The 24,370-nt window shown below is 43.0% G+C and overlaps 1 protein-coding gene across 3 annotated transcripts in view; it reads left to right on the plus strand.

The window, feature by feature from the left end:
• PTPRG (protein tyrosine phosphatase receptor type G) overlaps positions 1-24,370 on the plus strand; it is a 584,481-nt gene that overhangs the window by 114,583 nt on the left and 445,528 nt on the right. For all 3 annotated transcript variants that reach the window (XM_035106776.2, XM_035106775.2, XM_035106777.2), the window contains exon 2: positions 10,542-10,646. In XM_035106776.2, coding sequence (XP_034962667.2) covers positions 10,542-10,646 — 105 coding nt within the window. The remainder of the gene's footprint in view (positions 1-10,541; positions 10,647-24,370) is intronic.

The raw sequence follows: 24,370 nt of genomic DNA on the forward strand, positions 1-24,370 counted from the left end.
GTTTGCCACACACCTTTGTACCTGTTTAGGTTTGTATAAGACAGGCATCCCCAAACTCCCCACCATCCCTGACCACTGGTCCTGTTAGCTAGGGATCATGGGAGTTGTAGGCCAAAACATCTGGAGGGCCGCATTTTGAGGATGCCTGGTGTGACAGATTGGCCTGGTGGGCAAAAGAACTCCAGGGTGCAGAGAGTTAAACCCCAACCTCCTGGATAAATGACGCATTCCATTCCTGAGGGGCGGGACTGCCAGGAGTTTAAAAGGAATGGGAGGCAGTTAATTCGGGGAGAGGGTTGTGGGAGCGAGGGAGAGTGTGGGTAGGCGTAGGAGATCTTAAAGTGTTCTGAGGAGTTTAATTGAATTATATTATCTAGCCATTGTTAATTGAAACTAAGAATATGATCCAAGAGCCGGTACACCTGAAACCATTACGCGTTTAAAAGTCATCTAGTCTAAATAAAGCTTTCTTAAATGTTAGTGGATGTGCTTAGTTATTCCAGCTGGGTATCTAAACTCACAGAAGTGGTGGCTCAATAGAGGACAAAACTTACCTCGGGAACAGAGGCAACGGTTTGTGTCCTAGAATTACACTGAGGAGGCTTAGGAGGATAACCTGGGGTGCTACAAAGTTGCCAGAGTGGAAAGGGCAAACTTTTGCAGTGGGGAATCAAACTGAGTGAGACCCTTTACTGTAGGCAGGAGGTTATTCCGTCAAACAGCCTAGAGTTTCTCATGATACCAGGCCACGTAAGCTGGAAGACTCTCTTTGCTAAGAACCCCACAAGTAAAAGGGGTTTATCTTAAGGCGGAAGAAGAAGAGGGAGGGTGGTTTCCCCCCTGGATTCCTGTGTCGCCTTTTTAGTAATAGAGAGGGAGGACATTCCGTTACACCTGGTATAAGAATAGGGAGAGAAGCCTGCCCATATCATACTTTAAGACTCCCACATGTATAAGACGCCCCTATTTTGGGGGACTCAAATTTAAGAAAATGGGGGGAGGTGGCACAGAGTTGTTTAGTTTTTTTGTGGAGGATTACTCAGGATTGTTGAGCTTTTTTCGGGGGGGGGGATTGCCAAAAATTGCTCACTCACACACCTTGCTAAATCCACCTCCTGTCTGTCCCATCGCCGGCAGAAGATGCCAGTCGCCCGCACAACTGCCGGATCATCAGCCAATCCACACCAGCCATTGACGCAGCAACCAATAACACGCACAATAGCCGCTGACAGCCTCGGCAGCAACCAATCAAACATCCACCCTAAGCACTACCCGTGTATAAGACGACCCCCACTTTTTAGCATGAATTTTAAAGAAAAAACTTAGTCTTATACACAGAAAAGTACAGCTTGTACATGCGATGGAAAAGAGTGGTTCCCTTGTAATGGTGTGTGAAGATTTTTACAGGTTTTTTTAAAAAAAAACAACAACAGAGGACGGGAAACCCCAACAAAACCTAGGCTTTCTCAGTGTTGTGTTTGGGAGCAGATTTAGGCTCTTTGTTAATTGCAATATGTAGACTGTCAGGCCTCTGCCTGCCTTGGGAGGTAGGAGCACTGAGAGGTGCCTCTTTTACAGATGCTCTTGACCCTAATGTGTACTAACTGATTTGAATGTCGCGTCCTTAAATTGTTCTAACAATCTCTAGATGATGGTCATTTAATATGATTGTTTAGAGATTCAAGAGCAAAGTTCTATTGAAAGAAAACAAGCAGTGTTTCCTAACAAGCCCTTATGCTGGGTAGCGATCCAAAAAATCAGTTCCAGCAACTTACGAGGACCTGTATTTCTTAGCATGGCAACAGTGTGGGCTCAGTTTGGGCAGGAATTGACAGAGCTTTTGTTCAAAATTAGTTGTTTTTATGTTCTGGGACGTTGCCCGGGGTGGGGGCTAGCACGGGGAAAAGCCAAACAGTATCCATTCAAACAAGAGCCTGAATTTCTCAGGTTTAGCATATTCACAGAATACAGGGGTACCTCGGGTTACAGACACTTCAGGTTACAGGCGCTTCAGGTTACAGACTCCGCTAACCCAGAAATAGTACCTCAGGTTAAGAACTTTACTTTAGGATGAGAACAGAAATTGTGGGGCGGCAGTGGGAAGCCCCATTAGTTAAAGTGGTACCTCTGGTTAAGAACAGTTTCAGGTGAAGAATGGACCTCCAGAACGAATTAAGTTTTTAACACGAGGTACCACTGTTGTGATACTTGCAAAGTGCTTATCTTATGGGAGAAACTTGAGATATTTATCTTACTGCTAGAAGGAGACCGTTGTCTTCTGGGTTTCTGCAAAGTTCAGGTGATGTGTCTTAGCCTCGTTGCTGTTGCAGAGGGAGCAGGATCCTTGACAAATGATGGTGACAAGAGGGTTGAGACTTAATTCTGCTAGAGCTGCGTACATTTTTGTTGGTGGTGGAAGAACAAAAGCCCTTGGTTTGGGACATTATTGTATTTATTATGAGGAGGGGGTTATTATATAAAAAATATGCCTTATGTTGTGCACATTGAGTGTAACTAATGAGCGATGCTTCTTGCATGCACCATGGGGGCTTATAAGAGATTCTTGTGCTCCCCCCAAAAATATGTTTTAGAAATCCAAGCAGGAGATGGCGCTAGGAATATGTGGATGCATTTCATAGAATTGTAGACTTGGAAGAGACCCTGAGGATCATCTAGTCCAACCCCTTGCTATGCAGGAATATTCAGCTGTCCCATATGGGGATTGAACCCGCAACCTTGGTGTTATCAGCACCATGCTCTAACCACCAGAGCTAAGATAGATAGATAGATAGATAGATAGATAGATAGATAGATAGATAGATAGATAAGGAATGGAGGTGCAGAGAATATGGAATTATTCTGTATCGAGATAGCAAGCTAATCATCAAATAAATTACTCTTGAGTTGTTAGGATTCTCTTAAAACCCTTCCAATATTATCAGTTTTACAGTTAAAACTTTATTGTGAAATTAAGTTGAATGTAGTGGAGCAGCCTTGGAAAAAATATTTAGCACTGATGTAGCTTACACCGACTATTTATCAAACATTCAGTTTTGGCTTTAAAATTCAGGAGGGAGAATCGCTCATGCAGATTACCAAGGCATCTCCAGACTTTGTTGAGTGCTGGCTTTCAATGCTTTCTCAAGCTCCTGACTTCGACCCCAGTTCTTGGTTTCTTACTTCTTCCCAAGTTAGAAAGTGGGCAAAATCGGCAGCTACATTGAGCAAGTATATTTGTTATATTGAGCAGGGCCTTTTTGACATCTGGTTTTGAAGCTTCTATTTTGAAATGGTTGGCTTTCCATTTTTGCCTTGAACTTGGGCTTTTGGTTTCCATGCATGTGAAACACTGGATGAGTTTTCTCTGCTTTTTTACAGCAGCTTGTATCATACGATTCACAAACGCATCCACTACATAGTACCCCACAAGTAGAGAACTAGGTTGTGGCTGGATAAGTCCTCCATCATCTCGCCAGCCATGCCCCTTTCCAAGCTCATTGGCTTGTCGTGAAGAAGGCTGTATCTGCTGGCAGTGCCAGTGTTTTGGGCAGCTGCGGCCGTCTGCATCATTGGACTGCTTAGCAGGATAAGCCTGCCCTTGATGTTCTTGAAATGGAGTCTTGACATCAGTCCAAGACTCCAAAGACAGTTCCGCCAGCTTTGAAGCCTCCTTTGGCACTTTTTGGTCCTCCAGACCATCATCTGTCACATCCTTTGGCTCAGTCATTTTTCTTCTCTACTTCAAACACTGGAACAAACTGAACCAATTCCCAGGAAGGCCAGAAGAAACCTCAGTTGATCTGCCAAAAGAGATTTTCTTATGGCGGACCTGTTACATCATTGTTCAGTTACGGTTCTAAGAAGGATGACATCACAAGAGGCACAGTGTGCAGGCAGGTTGGTTGGCCAGTGGAATTGTCTTGATCTAGGGCAGCCAAGTCGCAGGTAGCATTTCCTCAGCCTGAACAAAATTCAGACAAGTGCTCCCTTCATATAAGGAGCTCAAAGGGTGGACGATGAGAACAAATTCAGTTCTTAGACACTACTTCTTCCTTTCCATTTATGTGAACAGGGTCTCTTGCCTCAAATGCTGGACAACTATCCTAAGTACAAATCAAAACAGGATTCCAACCTCCTCATCATTTTGAAGCATTCCAATCACCAGCAATCTAGCCCTTGTGATTTTTCTGCTCATGTCAGTGAGAGTTAAAACATTTCAATATAAAAATTGGGTGATGCCACCACGATGGATAAAATGCATTTTTTAAAAAACAAAAATGATTTTTATTAAAATGAGGTTTTAACATTTTCTTATTTCATGCATGTTCTTTAAAATTTTAAGTGAAACCTAAGTTTAAGTCTCTGCTCTCTTAAACTGAATCCTTCACCCCCAAATTCTGTGTCTAAAATAAAAAAGAGAGCCATGTGGTCCAGTATTTATGAATATATATTATGTACGTGTAGGTTACAAATAAGGGACGTGGGTGGTGCTGTGGTCTAAACCACAGAGTCTAGGACTTGCCGATCGGAAGGTCGGCAGTTCGAATCCCCGCGATGGGGTGAGCTCCCATTGCTCAGTCCCAGCTCCTGCCAACCTAGCAGTTTGAAAGCACGTCAAAGTGCAAGTAGATAAATAGGTACCGCTCCGGCAGGAAGGTAAACAGCGTTTCTGTGCGCTGGTCTGGTTTGCCAAAAGCGGCTTAGTCATGCTGGCCACATGGCCCGGAAGCTGTACGCTGGCTCCCTCGGCCAATAATGCGAGATGAGCGCCGCAACCCCAGAGTCGTCCACGACTGGACCTAATGGTCAGGGGTACCTTTACCTTTACCTTTAGGTTACAAATAGCATTTATTATTATGAATTTCAAAATGGAACTAGGCACTGGAACTTCCTCTCCTCTCCCCGGACCCTGCTGTGCTCCTTCAATTTGCTTAAGTAGATTGGGGAAAATCATCATGCGAAAGGCTGGACTGGATGAATCCTAAACCAGAACTAAGATTGCCGGAAGAAATATCAACAACCTCAGATATGCTGATGACACAACCTTGATGGCAGAAAGTGAGGAGGAATTAAAGTCATTTAATTTCACAGTGCGGCATGCCAAATATTTCAACCACATAAGGGGGTCCCAATCCTGACTCTGTAGCTAATCTTGCCCTTTGCCTCAGGATTTGACTCGGGATTTAAAAGAAGATGGGTTGTTCTTTCCCTGTTCCAGGAGATATTTGATCTCTCTTTGAAGTAGTTTTCAGAATCACATATACAAATAACTGATTTCTGTGAGCCAGGCTAAAGTAAGGGTGTTAAAACCACTTACTTGCCGAGATACTATTGGTGATAAAATGTGCCTCTAGCAAAAGCACACATCTTGTGTATGTTTATTTAAAGAGTACTGTAGTTGCAAGGGTGGTAAGTCTGAAATTATATGCTGTGCCATAAATATGGGTGTGGGGCAGGAATTAAATACTTTATGCAATTACACTGAAGCTACTTTGATCTAAATGCCAACCACAATTGGTGTTTATGCTGGTAAATTCAGTTACGTTATGCAGGTTTAATTCATAATGACATGTAAGGTTACTGGTGCTAGAGGTGTTGTGCAGAGACCAGTGATTTAACTGGTGCAAAATGACTGTGTTACGTTTCTAAACTGACTTAAGAATCTATTTAATTCTATCAGTGCAATTATTCTAAGTAAGGCATCATTTTAAGTGCAGTTTGGCAGGAATTGTAGGTGGGAGTAAATCTAACATCAAGAATGAATTGTGAAATCATTTAACAGTAAAGGTTGAGCGATCAGCTTTGAGGTTTTATTTTGCCTTTACACTAATGAGTAATTGATAGTGTTTGAATGACAACATGTAAAATATCAGACATGCAAAAAAAAAATCTTTTATTTATATGCAGAATAGATGTGCGTGGAGAAACCAATATCTGAATATGGATTTTTTCAGCAGGAACTCCAAAATGTCAGCAAAGATATTCAGGGAGGAATTGCCTTATTGTACCTTTGAGGGCCACTTATTAAATGCATTTGATTGAAAACGTTAATATGAGATGAAGCCAATTAGAATTGGGAAGCCAATTAGAATGTTAAATAAACAGTGCAAAATTCACTGCTTCTGCTTGACTATAGACGTGTGGCATGAGAGTCATTTTAGACAGTGTGTTTGATCTGACATTTAATGTTGATTAAAATAAGGGGAAATTGGGCATGTGAAAAATACTTCAGCCTTTGAAATGTGAGGGGATCTATTGTTCCACGTAAACTTCAGTACAATATTTCCAGTAGAGAGTTTTCGGAAGGGATGGTAATTGATAAATGTGGGTGTATTAGATGGAAGTGGAAGCATCTGACAGAAGAGACAGTGGCCTGGTTCGCACAAAACCCAGCAATGTTCCGTTTTGGTACATAATATATACATTTTGTTGAACACTTGTAGAAAATGCATTAGAAGAAAATTCCAGGCTGCCCCTCTAGTCCTGTAGTGTGTGTGTGTGTGTGTGTGAGAGAGAGAGAGAGAGAGAGAGAGAGAGAGAGAGAGAGAGAGAGAGAGAGAGAGAGAGAGAGAGTGCCCTTTGACAGTATAGCATCCTTGTGTATTATAGCTGCTTACCTGTTATAAACTTAGATTTATTGTTACAGGAGTCTATGGAGAGGAGAGTGAAACTGCACATTTTCAGAAGAGCGTCAAATTTTTAATTGCATAAATAAGATGCTGACTTAAGCAAGTGCTCAATTTCACACCACTAAAGTAAAGGATTCATAAAGGCCTGGATTTGCATAATTTAATTTTCTGCACAGAAGATACTGGAAATCAATAGCATGATTCATAGCCATACCATAGAATTGCCATGCTGCCATTCTTTGACTACTCAGGCTCCCGAGTACAAAGGATTTTACAATTGATTAAATTTTGAGTGCTGACGGGAGTGTTTTCTCCTCAGAATCTATAAACTGTTTAAACCTGTTCTCCTTACCCTTGTGCCACTGAAATGCCTTTTGGAGGGCCTGTGACTAAGGAATTATTAGCCGCTGCATTTCCCCTTTCTCCGAAAAGTGGCAGCCATTTTACATGCCACGTTGCGCCGTTTCCCTTTTGTCTGTGTGACAGGAGCATGTTCATGACACATTCCTTGGTAGTTTGCTTGAATTTGATGTGGGGTGATGAGGCAGAGGGAAGATAAAGCTTGTCTACCTGCAAACCATTGCCCTGACTTTGCCTCATATCTCCAGTTTATAGGAGCATGGGAAGGTAGACCTTATGGAGGCAAAATGTACTACCTAGGCAAGTAGCTGCACCAGGAGGCAAGCAGGGAGTCAAGCTGTTGGCCTATAAAGGAACTTAGAGGGTGTATTAAAAAAAACTTATACTGGGAGTGGGGAGAGCTCCTTGCCATAGGAATCTCCTTCTGCTTCCACTTTCTTCAGTTTTGCCCCACTCCTCCAGCACCTCTACACAAAACATACCATATTTTTCGCTCCATAAGACACACTCCCCCCCCAAAAGGAAGGGAAAAAGTCTGTGTTTCCTATGGAGCGAAGGCAGGAGCCGGAGCCGGGCGCAGCGGGAAACTGGCTCTCGGGCTGCTTCCGTGACAGTGGAAAGGGCTGCTTCCTCCCCTCTCTCCCCTTCCTTTCTCGTCTCTCTTTCTTTCTCTCACCCCTTCCTTCCCTCCCTCCCTATTCCAACTTGCATAAAATATTGGGGGGGACAGGTAAGCCCCACCTTGTATACCGTATCAGCCTTTCTCAACCTGTGGGTCCCCAGATGTTGTTGAACTACAACTCCCATCACTCCTAGCTAGCAAGGCCAGAGCTCAGGGATGATGGGAGTTGTAGTCCAACAAAATCTGGGGACCCACAGGTTGAGAACCGCTGCAATTGATCTCAAGACAAAGTGCATGCACACTATATGAATGACAATGCCCATCAACATGGGCGGGGAACGACTTCCTCAAATATTTAATAGGGGGCAAAGGCACCTAGGCCTCCAGGAGTTGGCTGCTATGCCTAGGACAATTCAAGAAAGCAAAAAAAAAAATTTCTTGTTTTCCTCCTCTAAAAAATTAGGTGCGTCCTATGGTCAGGTGCGTCTTACGGAGCGAAAAATACGGTACCTACTTAGCTAATAAAGGTAGTGATTGATTCTGAGTAGGGCTTTGCCCACCTTGATCCTTCTTTAATGCATTGATAATTTTCTGTTCCTGTTCATTAAAAAAAAAAAACCAGCCACACACATTTCAGTTCATTTTGTTTGCACAATTCAGCCTTGGATTTGTGTGTGTGTGTGTGTGTGTGTGTGTGTGTGTGTGTGTGTGTGTGTGTGTGTGTTTTGTGAGAGGGAGCTGCGTTCTGTTTTCAAGCCTGGATTCTGCCTTTTTGGAAGCCCTAACACCTCTAGTTTTGTTCAGTCAAGTGTATAGAAGCAATAAACAAAGATTTGCATGCCTAAAGCAGCTCCACAAATGTGGGGCTCTAATTTAAAAGAAAATAATGCTTGCTAAGTTTTGAACAAAAAGCCCAAGGAAGCTGCAGTGAAGCACAGAAGGAACAATGCAGCAAGTCCCCCCCACCCCTTAGTTTATTTTTTGTTACTGATGAAACCGGTTTATTTAATTCTTGAAGGCAAACTTGTCCTCTGTTTTTTTTTTAATGGAGGTCTCAAAAATCTTGTCAATGAACAGAAGCAAATCAGCAACAGAATACCTCATTTTTTAAAAAAAACCGCACTAAAAGTGGGAAAATATCCACCTTTCTACAATGGCCAGAACTTTGGGCTTGCTATTCCATCCTCCTTGATGGATTATATTTTATAAACTCTTTCTCACTTTTAAACCACAAGCAGTTCTGAATGCGTGTTCATGTAAATGAATGAGTTTATTAAAATTCACAATAGCTTCCCTTTAATAGAGGAGGCTTATAGGATTTTAGCTGTGGAGGACACACTGCAAGACTGTTTATTGGGCTCGCCCTTCTGATCAATCGCTGTAGGGAATGCTACCATCCTTATGCTCTCTTGTCTGTTTCTTTCCCTGAACCTAACACCATAGCTGCCAAGTCTCCTGTTTTTTGCGGGAAACCCCTGGATTTTAATCTGTTTTCCCGCTGTTCTCCCAAATGGAAAAAATACCGGAAATCCCCCAGATTTCCTACCTGCCAGAGGCTCCATTTTTGGGTGCTGGCGCCGCCTGGTTTCCGGTGCCCAGACATGGGTAGCGTGGCACCGGAAGTCGCTTCTACGTTGCCACGCTACCCATGTCTGGGCACCGGAAATCGGGCGGCGCCGGTACCGGAAGCTGCTTCTACGCATGTCTAGACATGCGTAGAAGCAACATCCGGTGCCGCGCCGCTGCTGATCCTGCATTTTTCAGTGGGAGACTTGGCAGCTATGCCTAACACAGTGCAGGCCTCTTCTCCCTTTAATTCCTATGGGGTTGGCAGTAGCAGACAATCCCTAAATGCCCCATTAATCCTGCTGGTGATGTCCTTCGAAAACTGGACCCTGCATACTGATTTGGAGAGAAGGAGTGGGAAGAAAACCGATTATGCTTTTGCAGTGGTGAGGGTGTGACTTTGCAGCAGACTGTCCTGTAGGTAGTACAAGGTCTGTGCAAGGTTGCACATGTTTCCAAAGTGCAGATCAAGTTGGCATTGGGTCAGAGGACACAGAAATGCTCTTCCTAAAGTTACAGGAGATTGCTATCCATGGAGGTCAGCTTCAGCAGCTGCTGCACCCACATCGTGTCCCCACATATACTCTGGGTCTACTGCCTGTGTGAGACAGAGTAATAACAATATTATTATTATTATTATTATTATTATTATTATTATTATTATTATTATTTATACCCCGCCCATCTGGGTATAATGAAATAAAATGAAATAAAATAAAATAAAATGAAAAATGAAATAAAATAATCTATTAAACATTAAAAGCCTCCCTAAACAGGGCTGCCTTCAGATGTCTTCTAAAAATCTGGTAGCTGTTTTTTTCATCTGATGGGAGGGCGTTCCACAGGGCGGGCGCCACCACCGAGAAGGCCCTCTGCCTGGTTCCCTGCAACTTGGCTTCTCGCAACGAGGGAACTGCCAGAAGGCCCTTGGTACTGGACCTCAGTGTCCGGGCAGAACGATGGGGATGGAGAAGCTCCTTCAGGTATACTGAACATTCATGTTGACCCACACAAAGTCACTTTGCTTAAGAGTAGCTTTTCCTTCTCTTTCCCTTTTTGGTATTCGTCAGGAGAGTGGCTTTATTGCTAGCGGGTTATTCATCCTGCTGTGTCAGGGCGATCTGCCGAAGGTATCATGTCTGCCCGTCAGTTTTGTCTGGCAAGGGGCAGGCAGGGAAAGGAACTCTGTCACAAGACGATTAATTCATCAGCGTAATAACTGTGCCTTGACTTCTGTTATTTTCAGCTGTACAGAGGCTGTTGATCTGATGATCTAATGATTCCAATAATGCCTAAATGATTTAATTTTCAGTCAGCGGCTGTCACTTGGCTAATAGCTTGTGCTTCTTCCTTTCCCCCCTCAGCTTTGACTGAAGGTTATGACGGCTCCCTGCACGAAAGCAGACATGGCAGCTCAGTGCAAATCCGGCGGCGGAAGGCATCCGGGGATCTTTATTGGGCATACTCAGGTGAGCAGGGCCGGATAAGGGGGAAAAAAGAACGTTGCCTACCCCTTGCAGCAAGGTAACGTGCCGAACCGTGAAATTTGCCGGCGTCTAAGGAGGAACAGGCTCGTTCGGGAGGGGACCCATGCATGCAGACTCGTTTTCTGTTGCATCCATTTCCCAATGCCACATAGACCTGCTGGTTGCTTCAAAGGCAGCAAGCGGCTCTGGCAGCGTGTGAAGATTGGTGGCATGTGGGCCTTTGGAGGAAATCAGCTGATGCTATTTAATGCTCCGGGGTTTTGTTTGTCTGCCCTGCTGTATTTTATTAATGGTTGGTTTTAAGCATTCTGTTTTATTACGGCTTTATGTTCAATGGAATGTATAATGTCGGGAGCCAACTCTGTGATAAACGGTAGCTTGGCAAATTTGGCATGACACAGACATAACCTTTCGTGTTTCTTCTTTTGATTCTGGCCATTGTGCTTCAATGAGTAATATTTCTGCAAACTAGGACTTGCCTTGGATGCAACCCATTGGAAGGCGCTAAGGAGATTGCTCCATCAGCACATCAATTTTTCCTTGCCTGATGAAGCGATCTCACCTCCCCCCTGCATCCTGTTCTGGGGGTTCTTCCAGCCCCTCATCTAGACAATTTGGAGTGGGGGGGGAGAGGTATTGTGAGAGGGAGAGCCCTTTGTGGAAACCTCTGCTAGCAGGATTGGTTAGTTGAATCCCACGCTTTGTCTCACCAGTGATCATACACTTCCATCAGGCCCAATCATCTTTCCTTTTGCCAGTTCCACCCATTAAAGGGATTCCTGGTACCCCAAGTTTCCCCCTGTCTGTCTTAAAAGCCTGAACATCGAAACAAAGTAGGCTTCAGTACAATTTGTCAACCAATTAGCTTCCACTTGAATCTGAATCTAGTTTTAGTAAATGATTGCGGACAATCCAACTCACATTTGTTATACTTTGATTCTATGAAAACCAACGTGATTTAAATTAACTCCAGTGTTTTCTGGAATTGTGCCCATTGTCATGATAAATCTACTTCACATCTCAAATGTATTTTGCTTTTCTAATATAATACGGTGCAGCAGTGGTTGAGATTTAAGCTAATAAACAGATGAAATGGATAGTATTTTTCCACCTTTTTGTCTTGCTAGAATTAAAATGGAATCTTAAGTGATGAATGGGATATTTATTTAGTTTTTATTACTGAAAGTGTGTTGGAAGATTCACTTCATCCTTTTATAGGGGGAAAAAGGGGGCTTAAAGAAAGCATTTAGCCACATATTTCAAAAGTCTTTTAAGTAGTTTTTCACTTCTGGGTGTTTTATTGCTAACTGGCAATGCATATTATGCAGCTTTGTGTGTGGCGGTTCTCTAGCAGGCGCTCAACTCTTTTTTTTATTTTGATCAGGCTACTCCTGCCCGCCACCAAACACATTCATACACAGAAAGGAGGTCAGTTTTGGTTGATCGTCATGTGAGACAGGGCCTTTCAGTTGTGGCCTCCCAATTTTTGGAACATCGTCTCTCGGCAAATACGATGGACAGATTGAATCCCTCCTTATTGTCATTTAGGTGGGCCTTGAAACATTTTTCTTCCATATTTCTTTTGTTGGCATCTGTCTCGAGAGACAGTGGGAGCGTGCACCCAGAGTCAAACCACTGCGTCAGAAGCACTGAAGTAACCTCCTAGGGCACAAGCCTGGGCAGTATGTATGGAGGTTCTGGGCTCCCCAGATGACAAGACCTGCCTCTCAGCCTCACTGATGCGATCCAAAGGAAATCAGAGTAATATGTTTGGCACCACCCTGGCTGCAGGATTTGCCAGAAGGAGGCATGCAAGGCACCATCCAACTGTCTTAGAGACTCCACTGGATTTATATAGGGTTTAATCCTCAGCCTTTTCTTCTCCCAAAGATATCTCACAAGGCTAGACAGGCGATCTTTCCAGGTTGATGAGCCCAATCTGCCTCCTACGCTTCTTTTAGATTCTGTATTATTTTCTACTGAGTGGCCTGTTTTAACCTCTGGGTTGAGTGACTTGCTGAAATTGATGGTGTGCTTTCACTCCTGCTTATTATCGCATGCTGCATTATTGAGATACTGTATATGTTTTTTAGCTGATTTCATCAGATCTTGCAAGCTGCCTTTGGGTAGGACGGTGTTTCGAAAGGCATCTAACAGATTTATTGAGTAAATAATAAATACACAAGTCCAACAAAATAATAATAGTCTCTTGTCGGTTATGCCTTTCCTGTACATGCCTAATCAGTAATTACAGTTTATTTGTTGGGCTTGGTAGATAACACCCCCATCCCTTGATTTTTTTTTTGTGCATTGACTTAATCTCTAGATTCTACTGAGCAGAAAAGGGAAGAGGGGGGAAGGCCAATCTTCCTTTGTTTCGTATAGAAGCGGTAGCAATTTCTCCATTTTCAATCAAATGCAATTCCACCTGATTAGTGCAATCTATCTGGAATTCCTTTATGTCACAATTGTTGGTTAAAATAAGGAGTGAACAGGGGGGTGGAAGCAGGCGAGAGACACCGACTGGCTCCTGCCAAGGAACTGAGAGGATTTATTGCCAAGTTGTCCTCGTTGTGTCAGGTAAGAGCGGCAGCTCGGAATGGCCTTCTGTTATTTGGTTGATGGCTTTGCAATAATAATAGCATTAGAACAGCACGGCCTGTAACTTAATTCCAATGGAAACGCTTTCAACAATTGTCGGAAGACGGGCTGGACGCTATCCAGGTAGCACAGTGGACAGCTACTTCAGAGCCACTTAGTGGTGGCATATGAGGAAGGGCTGGGTGAAGGCAAAGTGTGATCTGTGATTCCCAGCAGGAGGAGTTGTTTCCAGTTCAGCTGTTGAGCAGCTGCTGGCGTCTGCATCTGCGAGCGAGACTGCAAATTTATTTCTTAATGTACGTAGATGTTTGCCTTCACTACCCCTCCCCTCCCCTCCCCACAGGACCTTAGTGTGTTCCCTAAGTTCACTTACTGTGTTCAGGGTTCCCTAGCAATTTTCCATCGAAATGTTGGCTATGCACAGAACATAGGAAACGAAAAAGTTGCCTTATGCCGAGTTAGGACACTGTTTGCACTGACTGGCAGCATTTCTCCAGGGCTCCAGACACACGCCTAGTAATTTCAGTGTGTCTACTCTGAGTAGTACTAGCGATGGTTACAGCCCAATGGGTCATTGGTGGCAAATTAAAAAGAAGGCACATTGTTCCTAAGTATTCTTTAGAAAAGCAATGTTTAGAAAATTTAATGCTATAATATCTGCTGTCTGGGGCCTTTACATGCAGAGGGTCCAAGATTCAGTCACACCCATAGAAACACTACCCTTCCCATACAGATTCACACTTTCCTTTTGTCCACAGGCAAAATCGTTATCTGTGAGAACAATGAGATATCTGAAGGGGTCGTTAATTCATGCCAGCCTTTTTTTTTTTTTAACCATGCCCTCTAAGGTAATATATGGGTTCACTCCATGAAGGAAGAAAAAAAATGTTATCAAGACAAAGATTAGAAGAAAGATACTATTTTGGCATTAAAACAGATTCTTCTCCCCTGTCTATCCCTCTCCTTGCTCCCAGTTTACATGAGAAATCTTTGATAACCTTGTCCGTCTCATCCTTTGTCCACGCAGCTATTAGGACTACCGTATATTCTGGCGTATAAGACGACCGGGAAAATCTCTTCAAAAGTTGGGGGTCGTCTTATACGTATAAGATCTGCGGTCGCCACATACAGTGAAGGGAGCTCAAAAACACCCGTGGCCGCATCCCTGCCGTATGCGGCGACCGTGTAAGCGGCTGCTGCTTTCTTTCCTTGCAGGAAGAGGGGGCGTGCGGGGCTTTCCTCCCTCCCCTCCTCCCTGCATGGAAAGAAAGCGACAGCCACTTACTCTCTCTCCCCCCCCCCCACTCTCCTCGGCGCCTGGAAGAGATACAGAAATATACGGTACTAACCAAAACCTTTGGGAAAACCTCCATGACCGTTGACAATGTTTCTCATTGTTGACATTTTATTCATTTAAAACTTTGGGTTTTATTCATTTAAATCTTTGGACCGGAGAGAAGATTTTCGTAGTGTGCGTTGGAAGTTTGGGATATACTCGTTACGGCGAGTATATCCCAAACTCTATAGTTTGACTGAAAAAGTTGGGGGTCGCCTTATACTCCCAGTCGCCTTATACGCCGGAATATACGGTAGATTTCCCATTAAGTTCTTTCCCCCTTACGTTGTGACGAAGGCGGCAGATACTGGATGTATCTTTATTTGGCACACAGGACAATGAGAAGAATTTGGCAGTTTTCTCTCTTCTGTCTTCTCAGTGATATTTGAGGCCCTAAGCTACTGAAGGTAATGGGGCCCTTTATATGTCCAGTAGTCCTTTGTTAACAACAAATGGCCACTGTTTTTTTGTGTTGAATATATGCTATATGGTAATTTATGGACCTAATAGGTATCTGAAGCCATTTGCACATGTTGCCCTGCAACCAATCCATGCAGAATGTAGGCACCCTATATCTAGAAATGAGCAAACCAGTGGTATTTTAGGGAGCAGGCTAGCAGGCAGGGCCCGTGACTTACATTATAGGAGCCTATAATGAACAAATGAACAAACCAATCAAGAATAATTTGGCCTGAGACTTGGGATGCTGTGAAACATAGCTGGATATTGTAGAGAACGGTGGGAATAGGGGCATGGAGGTTTGAACTGAAAAATGTGAAAACTGTAGTCGTAGTAGTAGGGGTTGCATTTAGAATTCAAAAACTCCCTTTGGGATGATGTACACTTACAGAAAATCAGGTTATATTTGTTGGTCTGGAAGAAAAACAGATGAAATCAGGGGAACTTGTGTACCTGCCTGGCATATTTTAAAAAAACAATAATTTAACAAACCTCATATTATAAAAAACAAATAACATTCTAAAACAACACAAACACATCCAAACAATGTAACCATATATCACAGTGCATGAAGACATCAAATCCCAGGTGCAAGTGAGGAGAAGGATTTCTGTTATTATATTTTTGCATTTCTCTAGCATTTAGTCATCCTGGGAACTATGAGGAGGATTCAGCTAATGACCCCCCACTACCAGAAGTCTGCACAATAATTTCTGCTAGCACAATTGAGAGCCAGTGTAGTGTAGTGGTTGAGAGTGGTAGACTCGTAATCTGGGGAACCGGGTTCGAGTCTCCGCTCCTCCACATGCGGCTGCTAGTCACACTTCTCTGAAGTCTCTCAGCCCCACTCACCTCGCAGAGTGTTTGTTGTGGGGGAGGAAGGGAAAGGAGAATGTTAGCCGCTTTGAGACTCCTTTGGGTAGTGATAAAGCGGGATATCAAATCCAAACTACTACTACTACTCCTCCTCTTCTTCTTCTTCTTCTTCTTCTTCTTCTTCTTCTTCTTCTTCTTCTTCTTCTTCTTCTTCTTCTTCTTCTTCTTCTTCTTCTTCTTCCCCCGCTCACCCCTGCCATTCCGCCAACTGGCTCAGGGAAGGGGTTGTCAGGAGAATAGCACACACTGTAGTGGAAGTTACAGGTAGGTAGCCATGTTGGTCTGCTGTACGAAACAAAATTTTAAAAATTCCTTCCAGTAGCACCTTACAGACCAACTAAGTTTGTTATTGGTATGAGCTTTTGTGTGCATGCACGTGTGTATCTGAAGAAGTGTGCATGCACACGAAAGCTCTTACCAATAAAAAACTTAGTTGGTCTCTAAGGTGCTACTGGAAGTTTTTTTTAATTTTGTTTCACACAGTAGAAAGAGAGGGGAGATTGTTCCATTGGGCAAGCAGAGTTCTTCCCTATCCTTACAAGTTTCACCTCCCGACTCTGGTGTACTGTTTACAAATCCAAACAAATGTTTTATGAGTTCCATATCTGTGTATACAGGCCCGGCTCTAGGTGTAGAAGCCGTGCTGCGCGCTGCAAGGGCGGGGGCACCGGAGCGATCTCCGCGCCTCAGCGCCAGGGCGCCCGACCTGCTTGAGACAGCCCTGTGTGCATACACCTGGCTGGGACGCAAATTTCACTATCTTCCCAATTAACAAAAGAAATAAAACCACTCCAAGTTGTTGCCTTTGGGGTTTGTGGTGCCTTGTGGTAGCATGCTAGTTTCTCTCTCGATGCTGATAAAACAACCCCTGTGTTGCAAATTAAAGTCAAAATGCTGAGAATAGGAGGCAAGACGTCGAACAGTTCTTGGGCAAAATATATCTGTTTTAATCTGTAGTTAACCATAAACCAGACAGTGATCCAGGGTAATCATCTGTTTTGGTTAAGATTCGTATAGATTTGTGTCCATGCCGGCTATTGACCTGATTATAATGTATGATTTAATAGTATGTATGACATGATTATTGACTTATATTTATTTGATTTATTTTAGTTTCTCTCTCAAGGCATCTTTAATGCTCTGAAGGGACAACCAGAGGACCCACATTATTCACATATCTGTAGAAAAATGTATGCTTGTACCTATAGTGCATGGCGGGTAAAGGGCAGCAATATACATATAGGTGAGAAATCAGTGGCTTTCTCTCAAAGGCTCCAGTCACAGAGGAAGTGTGTTGGGCTGTCCTTCAAAACAATTGATTTGTTCCAAGATGCTCTTCTCAAAACAAACATTGGATGGAAATTGAAGGCTTAATAATTTTGTAAGAATGTGTTTTTACATAAAGGCAGCAGCAGTTGTAGTTCTGTTAATATAACCCACATTTGAGCCCTATGTGGAAAGACAAGAAGGCTTATCTCAGGGCTTGACTACTGCATTTGACTGCTTTGATGGTTTTATAACAAGAGATAAGAGATTTCTTTGCCTTAATTCAATAGCAAGGAGGAGGAATTGTTAGAAGTGCTACTAACATGACCTTGCGCACATTTCAAACCTTTGAAACATCTTTCTAATATAAATAGGCCTATTGGAGTGGATGGGAGTTAACCATAGAAATAGACATTAACTTCAACCCTGAAGGTCAGCTGTTTGTCTGCTTGCATAAAACTGCTGAACTGGTGCTTGAATATGAATAGGAGAGTATATGTTCAGGTCTTTGCCACAAGTGACTGCACCTGCTGGGGAGAGTTATGCTGTTAGATGAGCAATAGCCAACATGCTGCACTTCGGGTGTTGTTGCACGGCAGTTCCTGTGAACACTAGCATGGCTAGTGGTCAGGGGTGATCGTAATTGTAGTCCAGCAATATCTGGAGGGCATCCTGTTGGCTGTGCCTGTGTTGAACATTTAGCTCCAGAGCTTTCCTGACATGGATCCATCTGCCTTGCAGAATCAGTTTTGATCAGCTGTGGTGTCTGACTTCTTTCTTTGGCGATCACTCGTAGCCGAATAAGATTGTCTTCCATAAACATGGTTTTAACAGTGAGTCCGTAAGTGACTGTGGAGGCCAATTCTGGATCCACACGTCCTTCCACAGTGAGGACATAGGTTTCCGGGTGGGAGTTGATCATGGTGTGGATTTGCCAAGCGTACCTTCCTCTTAGCACGTTTCTCCCTTGCATCCTGAGTTTGAGTGTCTTCAAAGCCCATGACACCTTTGGTAAAGGCTGTTCTCCAATTGGAGCGCTCACTGGAAGGACAGATCGTGAAGCTGAGGCTCCAATACTTTGGCCACCTCATGAGAAGAGAAGACTCCCTGGAAAAGACCCTGATGTTGGGAAAGATTGAGGGCACTAGGAGAAGGGGACGGCAGAGGACGAGATGGTTGGACAGTGTTCTCGAAGCTACGAACATGAGTTTGACCAAACTGCGGGAGGCAGTGGAAGACAGGAGTGCCTGGCGTGCTATGGTCCATGGGGTCACGAAGAGTCGGACACGACTAAACGACTAAACGACAATACTACTTTTTTAAAGATTTGCCTTGAGACAGTCTTTATACCTCTTTTGTTGACCACCAGCATTACGCTTTCCATTTTTAAGTTCGGAATAGAGTAATTGCTCTGGAAGATGATCATCAGGCATCCGCACAACATGACCAGTCCAACGAAGTTGATGTTGAAGAATCATTGCTTCGACACTGGTGATCTTTGCTTCTTCCAGTACACTGGTGTCTGTATGGGGCGAGTGAATGGTGCTCTTGGGAGGACTGAGGCGAATAGATTTTCCTCAGGGTTTCTAGGATCTGCTTCATGCCCTTTCCTCTCTCTTCTCTTTATTCTTATTAGTTCTCTGCAATAAAATATACCCACTAGCCCAGTAAGATGTAAAGTGGTAATAAAGGTGGAGGTACCTTTGAGAAGGGATACTTGAGAGGGTGTTCATTGCTCAGAGAGAGGCCTGGCTGGGTTGGGCTTAAAGGTTGTTTGTTGGAGAAAGGTCAGCAAGGAACTTGTAAATGTTCAGGGATCCGTTCCAATAGACCTGTTAGCTTTCTCTGTCTGTAAGCAGGATGAGGCCATGTGCACCAATGGAGCACATCTCTAAAGGCAGCTGCATCTCCAGAGCACAGACTCAACCTCAGCTACAAATAGGGAGCTATACATAGATGCTGACACAAAATACAAAGGTAAGGCTGCAAATGCAAGTAAGCATTTTCAGAATCATAGAGTTGGAAGGGACCCCAACGGTCATCTAGTCCAACCCCCTGCAGATACAGGTTATAGTTAAGCGTGTCATACTTTCATTTTTTATTTGTTGAATCCTGCCAAAGAGCCCAAAGTGCCAGATAAAGAATCTGAAACAATTAGCTAAAGAAATATTGGATTCCTGACCCTCCCACCTGTACAATTCTATGATTCTGTGTTGTGCTTCCTGTGTTGCAGGGGGTTGGACTAGATCACCCTTGGGATCCCTTCCAACTATGCGATTCTATGATTCTATCTTCAAGTTATGGGGCTGTTAACCATGCAACCACATAGATGTCAAATTGGGAGTTGAAAAGTGGAGGCTAGGGATTCAAAGATGTAATCCTGACTTCAGTGCATGAGATACTAGTAGAACATGTCAAATATTCTATTGCACCTGGATGAAAAGGAGGAGTTACTAGTATTCATTGAGGAATGATTAAGGACCACACTTGAATGACTCAAGCACTTCGTCCAGTCTGTAATATAAAAATAGCAATGAAGTTAATACTTAGCTCTGTCAGCTGAATAACGTTTTTAAAGTCTATGAACATCCTTGCATTTAATGGATTAATTAACCAATTAAATATTATATGATCTCAACAAAGATTAATTCTGGGATATGAATCGTGCTTTTACCCTGGCTGTATAACTAGGGAAAAGCGCTTATTATTTGGGAATCTTAGAAGTCACTTTTACCAATGTGGAGAAGCACTAGGGCAGTGTTGGACTACAACTCCCATCAATCCCTAGTTAGCAAGACCAGTGGTCAGGGATGATGGGAATTGTAGTCCGAAAACAGCTGGAGACCCAAGGTTGGGAAACACTGCACTAGGGAACAACCATTTGTACAACTTGAAAGGTGTTGATGGGGCTACTGCTTGGAGAAAGGAGACACACACTCCAATCTGTAAGGATGTGCTGTGCCCAGTGTCTGAATCTAAAGGGCTCATATCACTTAGACTGACCCTCTGTATTTTTATATTTCCAATAAATATATTAATTGCAACAATTAAGCGGTGCTTTCAGCCTTCACGGTGATAACCTTCCTTCCTTCCTTCCTTTTTTTGTCAAGGTAACTACTTTATTCTGTCGGCCTATCTGCTTGATCTACTTAATTAGTCAACGACACGTATGTGGCCGTTATTAACTAAAGTGTCTAAATGCCGTAAATCTTTAATGCCGTTCTCATCAAAGGTTCTTTTGAGGTAGGACGGTATTGCCTTCTGCATTCTAACTAACTGAACTCAGAGGAATTTATTTAGTCGCCTAAGGTCACATATGAAGTGTGTGACCAATTTTCCTTGGGAGCATTTTGGTCTTATTCCAGGTGTCTCAGGCCTACAAATGCCACCATCTCTGATCCTTGGCTAGGCTAGTGAGGGCTGATGGAAACCAGCAACATCCAAAGGGTTACAGGTTCCTTAGCCCTGGCCTATAGAGACTACGAAGCTTCCATCCTCAGCATCTTGGTAGCTTCTGTCATGCTAAGAATATAAGGAAAGCCAATGGCCCGTCGAGTTCAGCATCCAGTTCTCAAGGTGGTTGAGCAGATGTTTAGGGGTACTATCATTTTGACTCAAGAAAGTCACCATTTTATTGTTCAAATTGGGGAAGAAGAAGAGTTTGGATTTGATATCCCGCTTTATCACTACCCGAAGGAGTCTCAAAGCGGCTAACATTCTCCTTTCCCTTCCTCCCCCACAACAAACACTCAGTGAGGTGAGTGGGGCTGAGAGACTTCAGAGAAGTGTGACTGGCCCAAGGTCACCCAGCAGCTGCATGTGGAGGAGCGGAGACGCAAACCCGGTTCAACAGATTACAAGTCTACTGCTCTTAACCACTACACCACACTGGGAGAAATAAATACAGTGGTACCTTGGTTTGCAAGCCTTTTGGATTACAACCACGTCAAACCTGGAAGTGTGTGTCCCCTTTTTTTTGATTACAACCCATTTTTTGTGGATTACAACCCTTCTTTTTTTTGGGAGGCCCCATTGGCGAAAGCGCGCTTTGGGTTACAACCTGTTTTGGTTTACAACCGGACCTCCAGAACGGATTATGGTTGTAAACCAAGGTACCACTTACAGTAAATGGACAAAAGTACAAAGAACTTGCATTACCTCATATTACACAGCTGCTTCACACATTAAACGCTCACTTCTGTCCGAGACTCAGGAAACACTGTGACAGGAAATGAGGCCGCCATCGGGGGTAACAACGGAACTGCGATTCACAGTGCTAGAGAAGAAACTAATTATTTTTTAAAAAAAATAGTTTCTTCTTTCGTTAGATTCACAAAATGTTTAGGGGTATGTGTGCCCCTGCAGCCCCCCAGAAAAAAAGCACTGGCTATGGGAAGTCTGAAGAAAGACAGGATCTGAGCAGAACAGCCTCTTTCCAGTTGCGATTCCCAGAAATTGGGAATCCTACCAATTGGATGGAGGGGTTTCACTACATATTAGAAGTAGATGGATGGACCAGGTTTGGTAAAATGACCAGTTGCGCTCAGCCTTTTTATTGCTGTTCCCTTTTTTTGTTTAATCTTTAGCAAACTCGAATCCCTTAGGATTACCAGCCCCCCCTGGACTGGCCCTGCTCTCAAGCTTTTAAATAGCAGCCTGGTGCACATACAGTGGTACCTCTACTTACGAATTTAATGCGTTCTGAATGCACATTCGTAAGTCGAAAAAATTTGTAAGTTGAATCCCATAGGAATGCATTGGGAGAAAATATTCGTAAGTCGAAGCAACCCTATCTAAAAATTCGTAAGTAGAAAAATCCCATCTAAACCGCATCCAAGATGGCGGACGGAGCTCAGTTCATAAGTAGAAACATTTGTAAGTAGAGTTATTCATAAGTAGAGGTACCACTGTAATTTTTTTAAGGCAAAGGGAAAAGTCCAGTAAGAAGTTAGTACCCATCATGTGTAAACTGTGAGATATTCAGGATTTGGTTTGGGCACCATCATACTTCTTTTCAATTCTAAATGATGGATTAATAGAAACTTTTGGCAACCGGGATTTCTCAGCATGGCCAAAATAATTTGTGTTTTGCTTAGTGGTGGGGAAATGGAGTTAAGTGTTCTGTTCTAAAATAGTACAGTACATTATAGTTATTTAGAAGTGCATTCTATCTAGAATTGCTGTTCCACTCCTTCAATGGCTTTTGAGCCGATCAAAGTCTTCATGGATGCAAGAGTAGGAAAGACATTTTTTTGTTGATTGCCCTTTCCTGCTGCAAGCATCCTCCAGAGCGGTGTGGAAACAGAATAAGAATAAATGGCCTCTGTCCCTGTCGGCTGTCCCTGTTAACAGAGGTGTCTACTGTGGGCAGATGGGGAGCCATTCACAAACAGAATGGCAGCATTGAGCCCCCCCCCCTCATTGATTTAAATGGAAGTTAAATCATGTAGGTTTCTAGCTGCACATTCCAATCTTCAATATATATGGACTTATGTTTATGCTGCTGTTTCTGCAACTGTCCATGTCAAAGCAAAGGTTGAAGGTGCTTCTGGACTGCAGCTGGTTCCAGTGCTTGGCTTATTCGTCTTTCAAGAAATGGATGACCCAATCCTTAAATCCAGTAAATAGTTTCATTCTAGTTTAGTTCCAATACATTTAGTGGAAACATGCAGGCTTAATGATTCTGGCTTTCCTGTCTCAATGATAAAAAATCCAAATGCTAGAGAGATTTAAGACCTTTTGTAAGCCTGGGAAAATGAAACAAAACCATAGGCAGCTGGATCTTCTCTTCCGTGACTGTTTCACATATTCTTGATCCTAGAATCCCTTGTGTCCTTTCAGTTTAAGCCTCGGTAAAAGTGTTCCTTTTTAACCAAACGCCTCCCTTAATTCTTTTAGTGTTTTCTCATCCTATTGGCAAAAATGTCATACTGGTTTGTTTGTTTTTATAAAGCATTTTATTAAGTTTTCCAATTAAAGCACATACAAGACAATACACAAAACAAACAAACATTAAAAAAAACAATACAACACATACATCAATCTTTTTAACAATTCTTTCCAAATCTCTCAATCTCAATGCTCTGCCGAGCTTGACTTCCCTCCCTCCCCTCATTTGGTTTTCTATTCAGTTATTATCTCGCAGTTCCTTTATACCTCCCATTTAAAGTCAATTCGTAGGATTTATTTCAGTCCTGCAAGTGTCTTTAAACTTCTACAGTTCTTTTCCATATAGTCCACAAATTTACTCCAGTCTCTTTGGAACCTTGCTTCCCCCTGGTTCCGGATCCTGCTAGTCAGTCTCGCTAATTCCGCATAGTCTATCATTTTTGTCTGCCACTCTTAAAATGTCATACTGGTTTTTAAATCTGTAGACTTATTAGAAAAATAAGTATGCACGCCTTGCAGTGTAGCCCTGTAATGTTTACTCTACATTCCATGTAGTGGGCTTCCTCCCAGGTAAGCATGTTTTGGATTGGAGCCTAAACGCATTATAGTGAGAGGAGCAGCTATTTAAGGTCATTGCCCCCTTCATAAGGTTTGGTAAGTAAGCATAGACTTATTTCTGCTGTAACGTAATACAGATGAAATGTAGCATAAGGCTTTACATGTCTATTCAGACATAAGTTCCACTAAATTCAGAGGCGCTTACACCCAGGCATAGGATTGCTGCCTCAATATGTGAGCACAGGATCGCAGCCCGTGGGTGTCAAGTGAAGAAAAGAAAAAAATCAACAGAGGTTTCAGTTGCCTATGCAGTGACTGTAGAGGTAGCAAGCGAGCTTGGTAGCAGCACTATTACAATAGCCGGAACATTAAATAAAATTGCAAAACTTAATAGAATCTTATTTGCATCAGACTTCTTGGGCCATATAAAGACACTGAAAGAAGACAGCTCTGAAATAATTGAAGGTGTAAAATAATTGTCCTCCTTTTGGGGACTTCAGGCTATCACTGTGTTACATCTCTGATGCACATTGAAACCTGCTAGATACTAATCTTACAAAGATGTGACTGGAATTGATTTTGCAATGCAGTGCTTTTCCTTCAACAGCAGAATCCCAATGGAAAAATATCTGCCAGAGTGGAAAATGCCCAGTAGGGCTGGGCAATGTATCGCTTCATCGTCCAAAATCAGTTTGAAGTCCATATTGTGATAACAGTTTCA

Source organism: Zootoca vivipara, chromosome 2 (assembly GCF_963506605.1).
Source record: "Zootoca vivipara chromosome 2, rZooViv1.1, whole genome shotgun sequence".
NCBI lineage: Eukaryota > Metazoa > Chordata > Lepidosauria > Squamata > Lacertidae > Zootoca > Zootoca vivipara.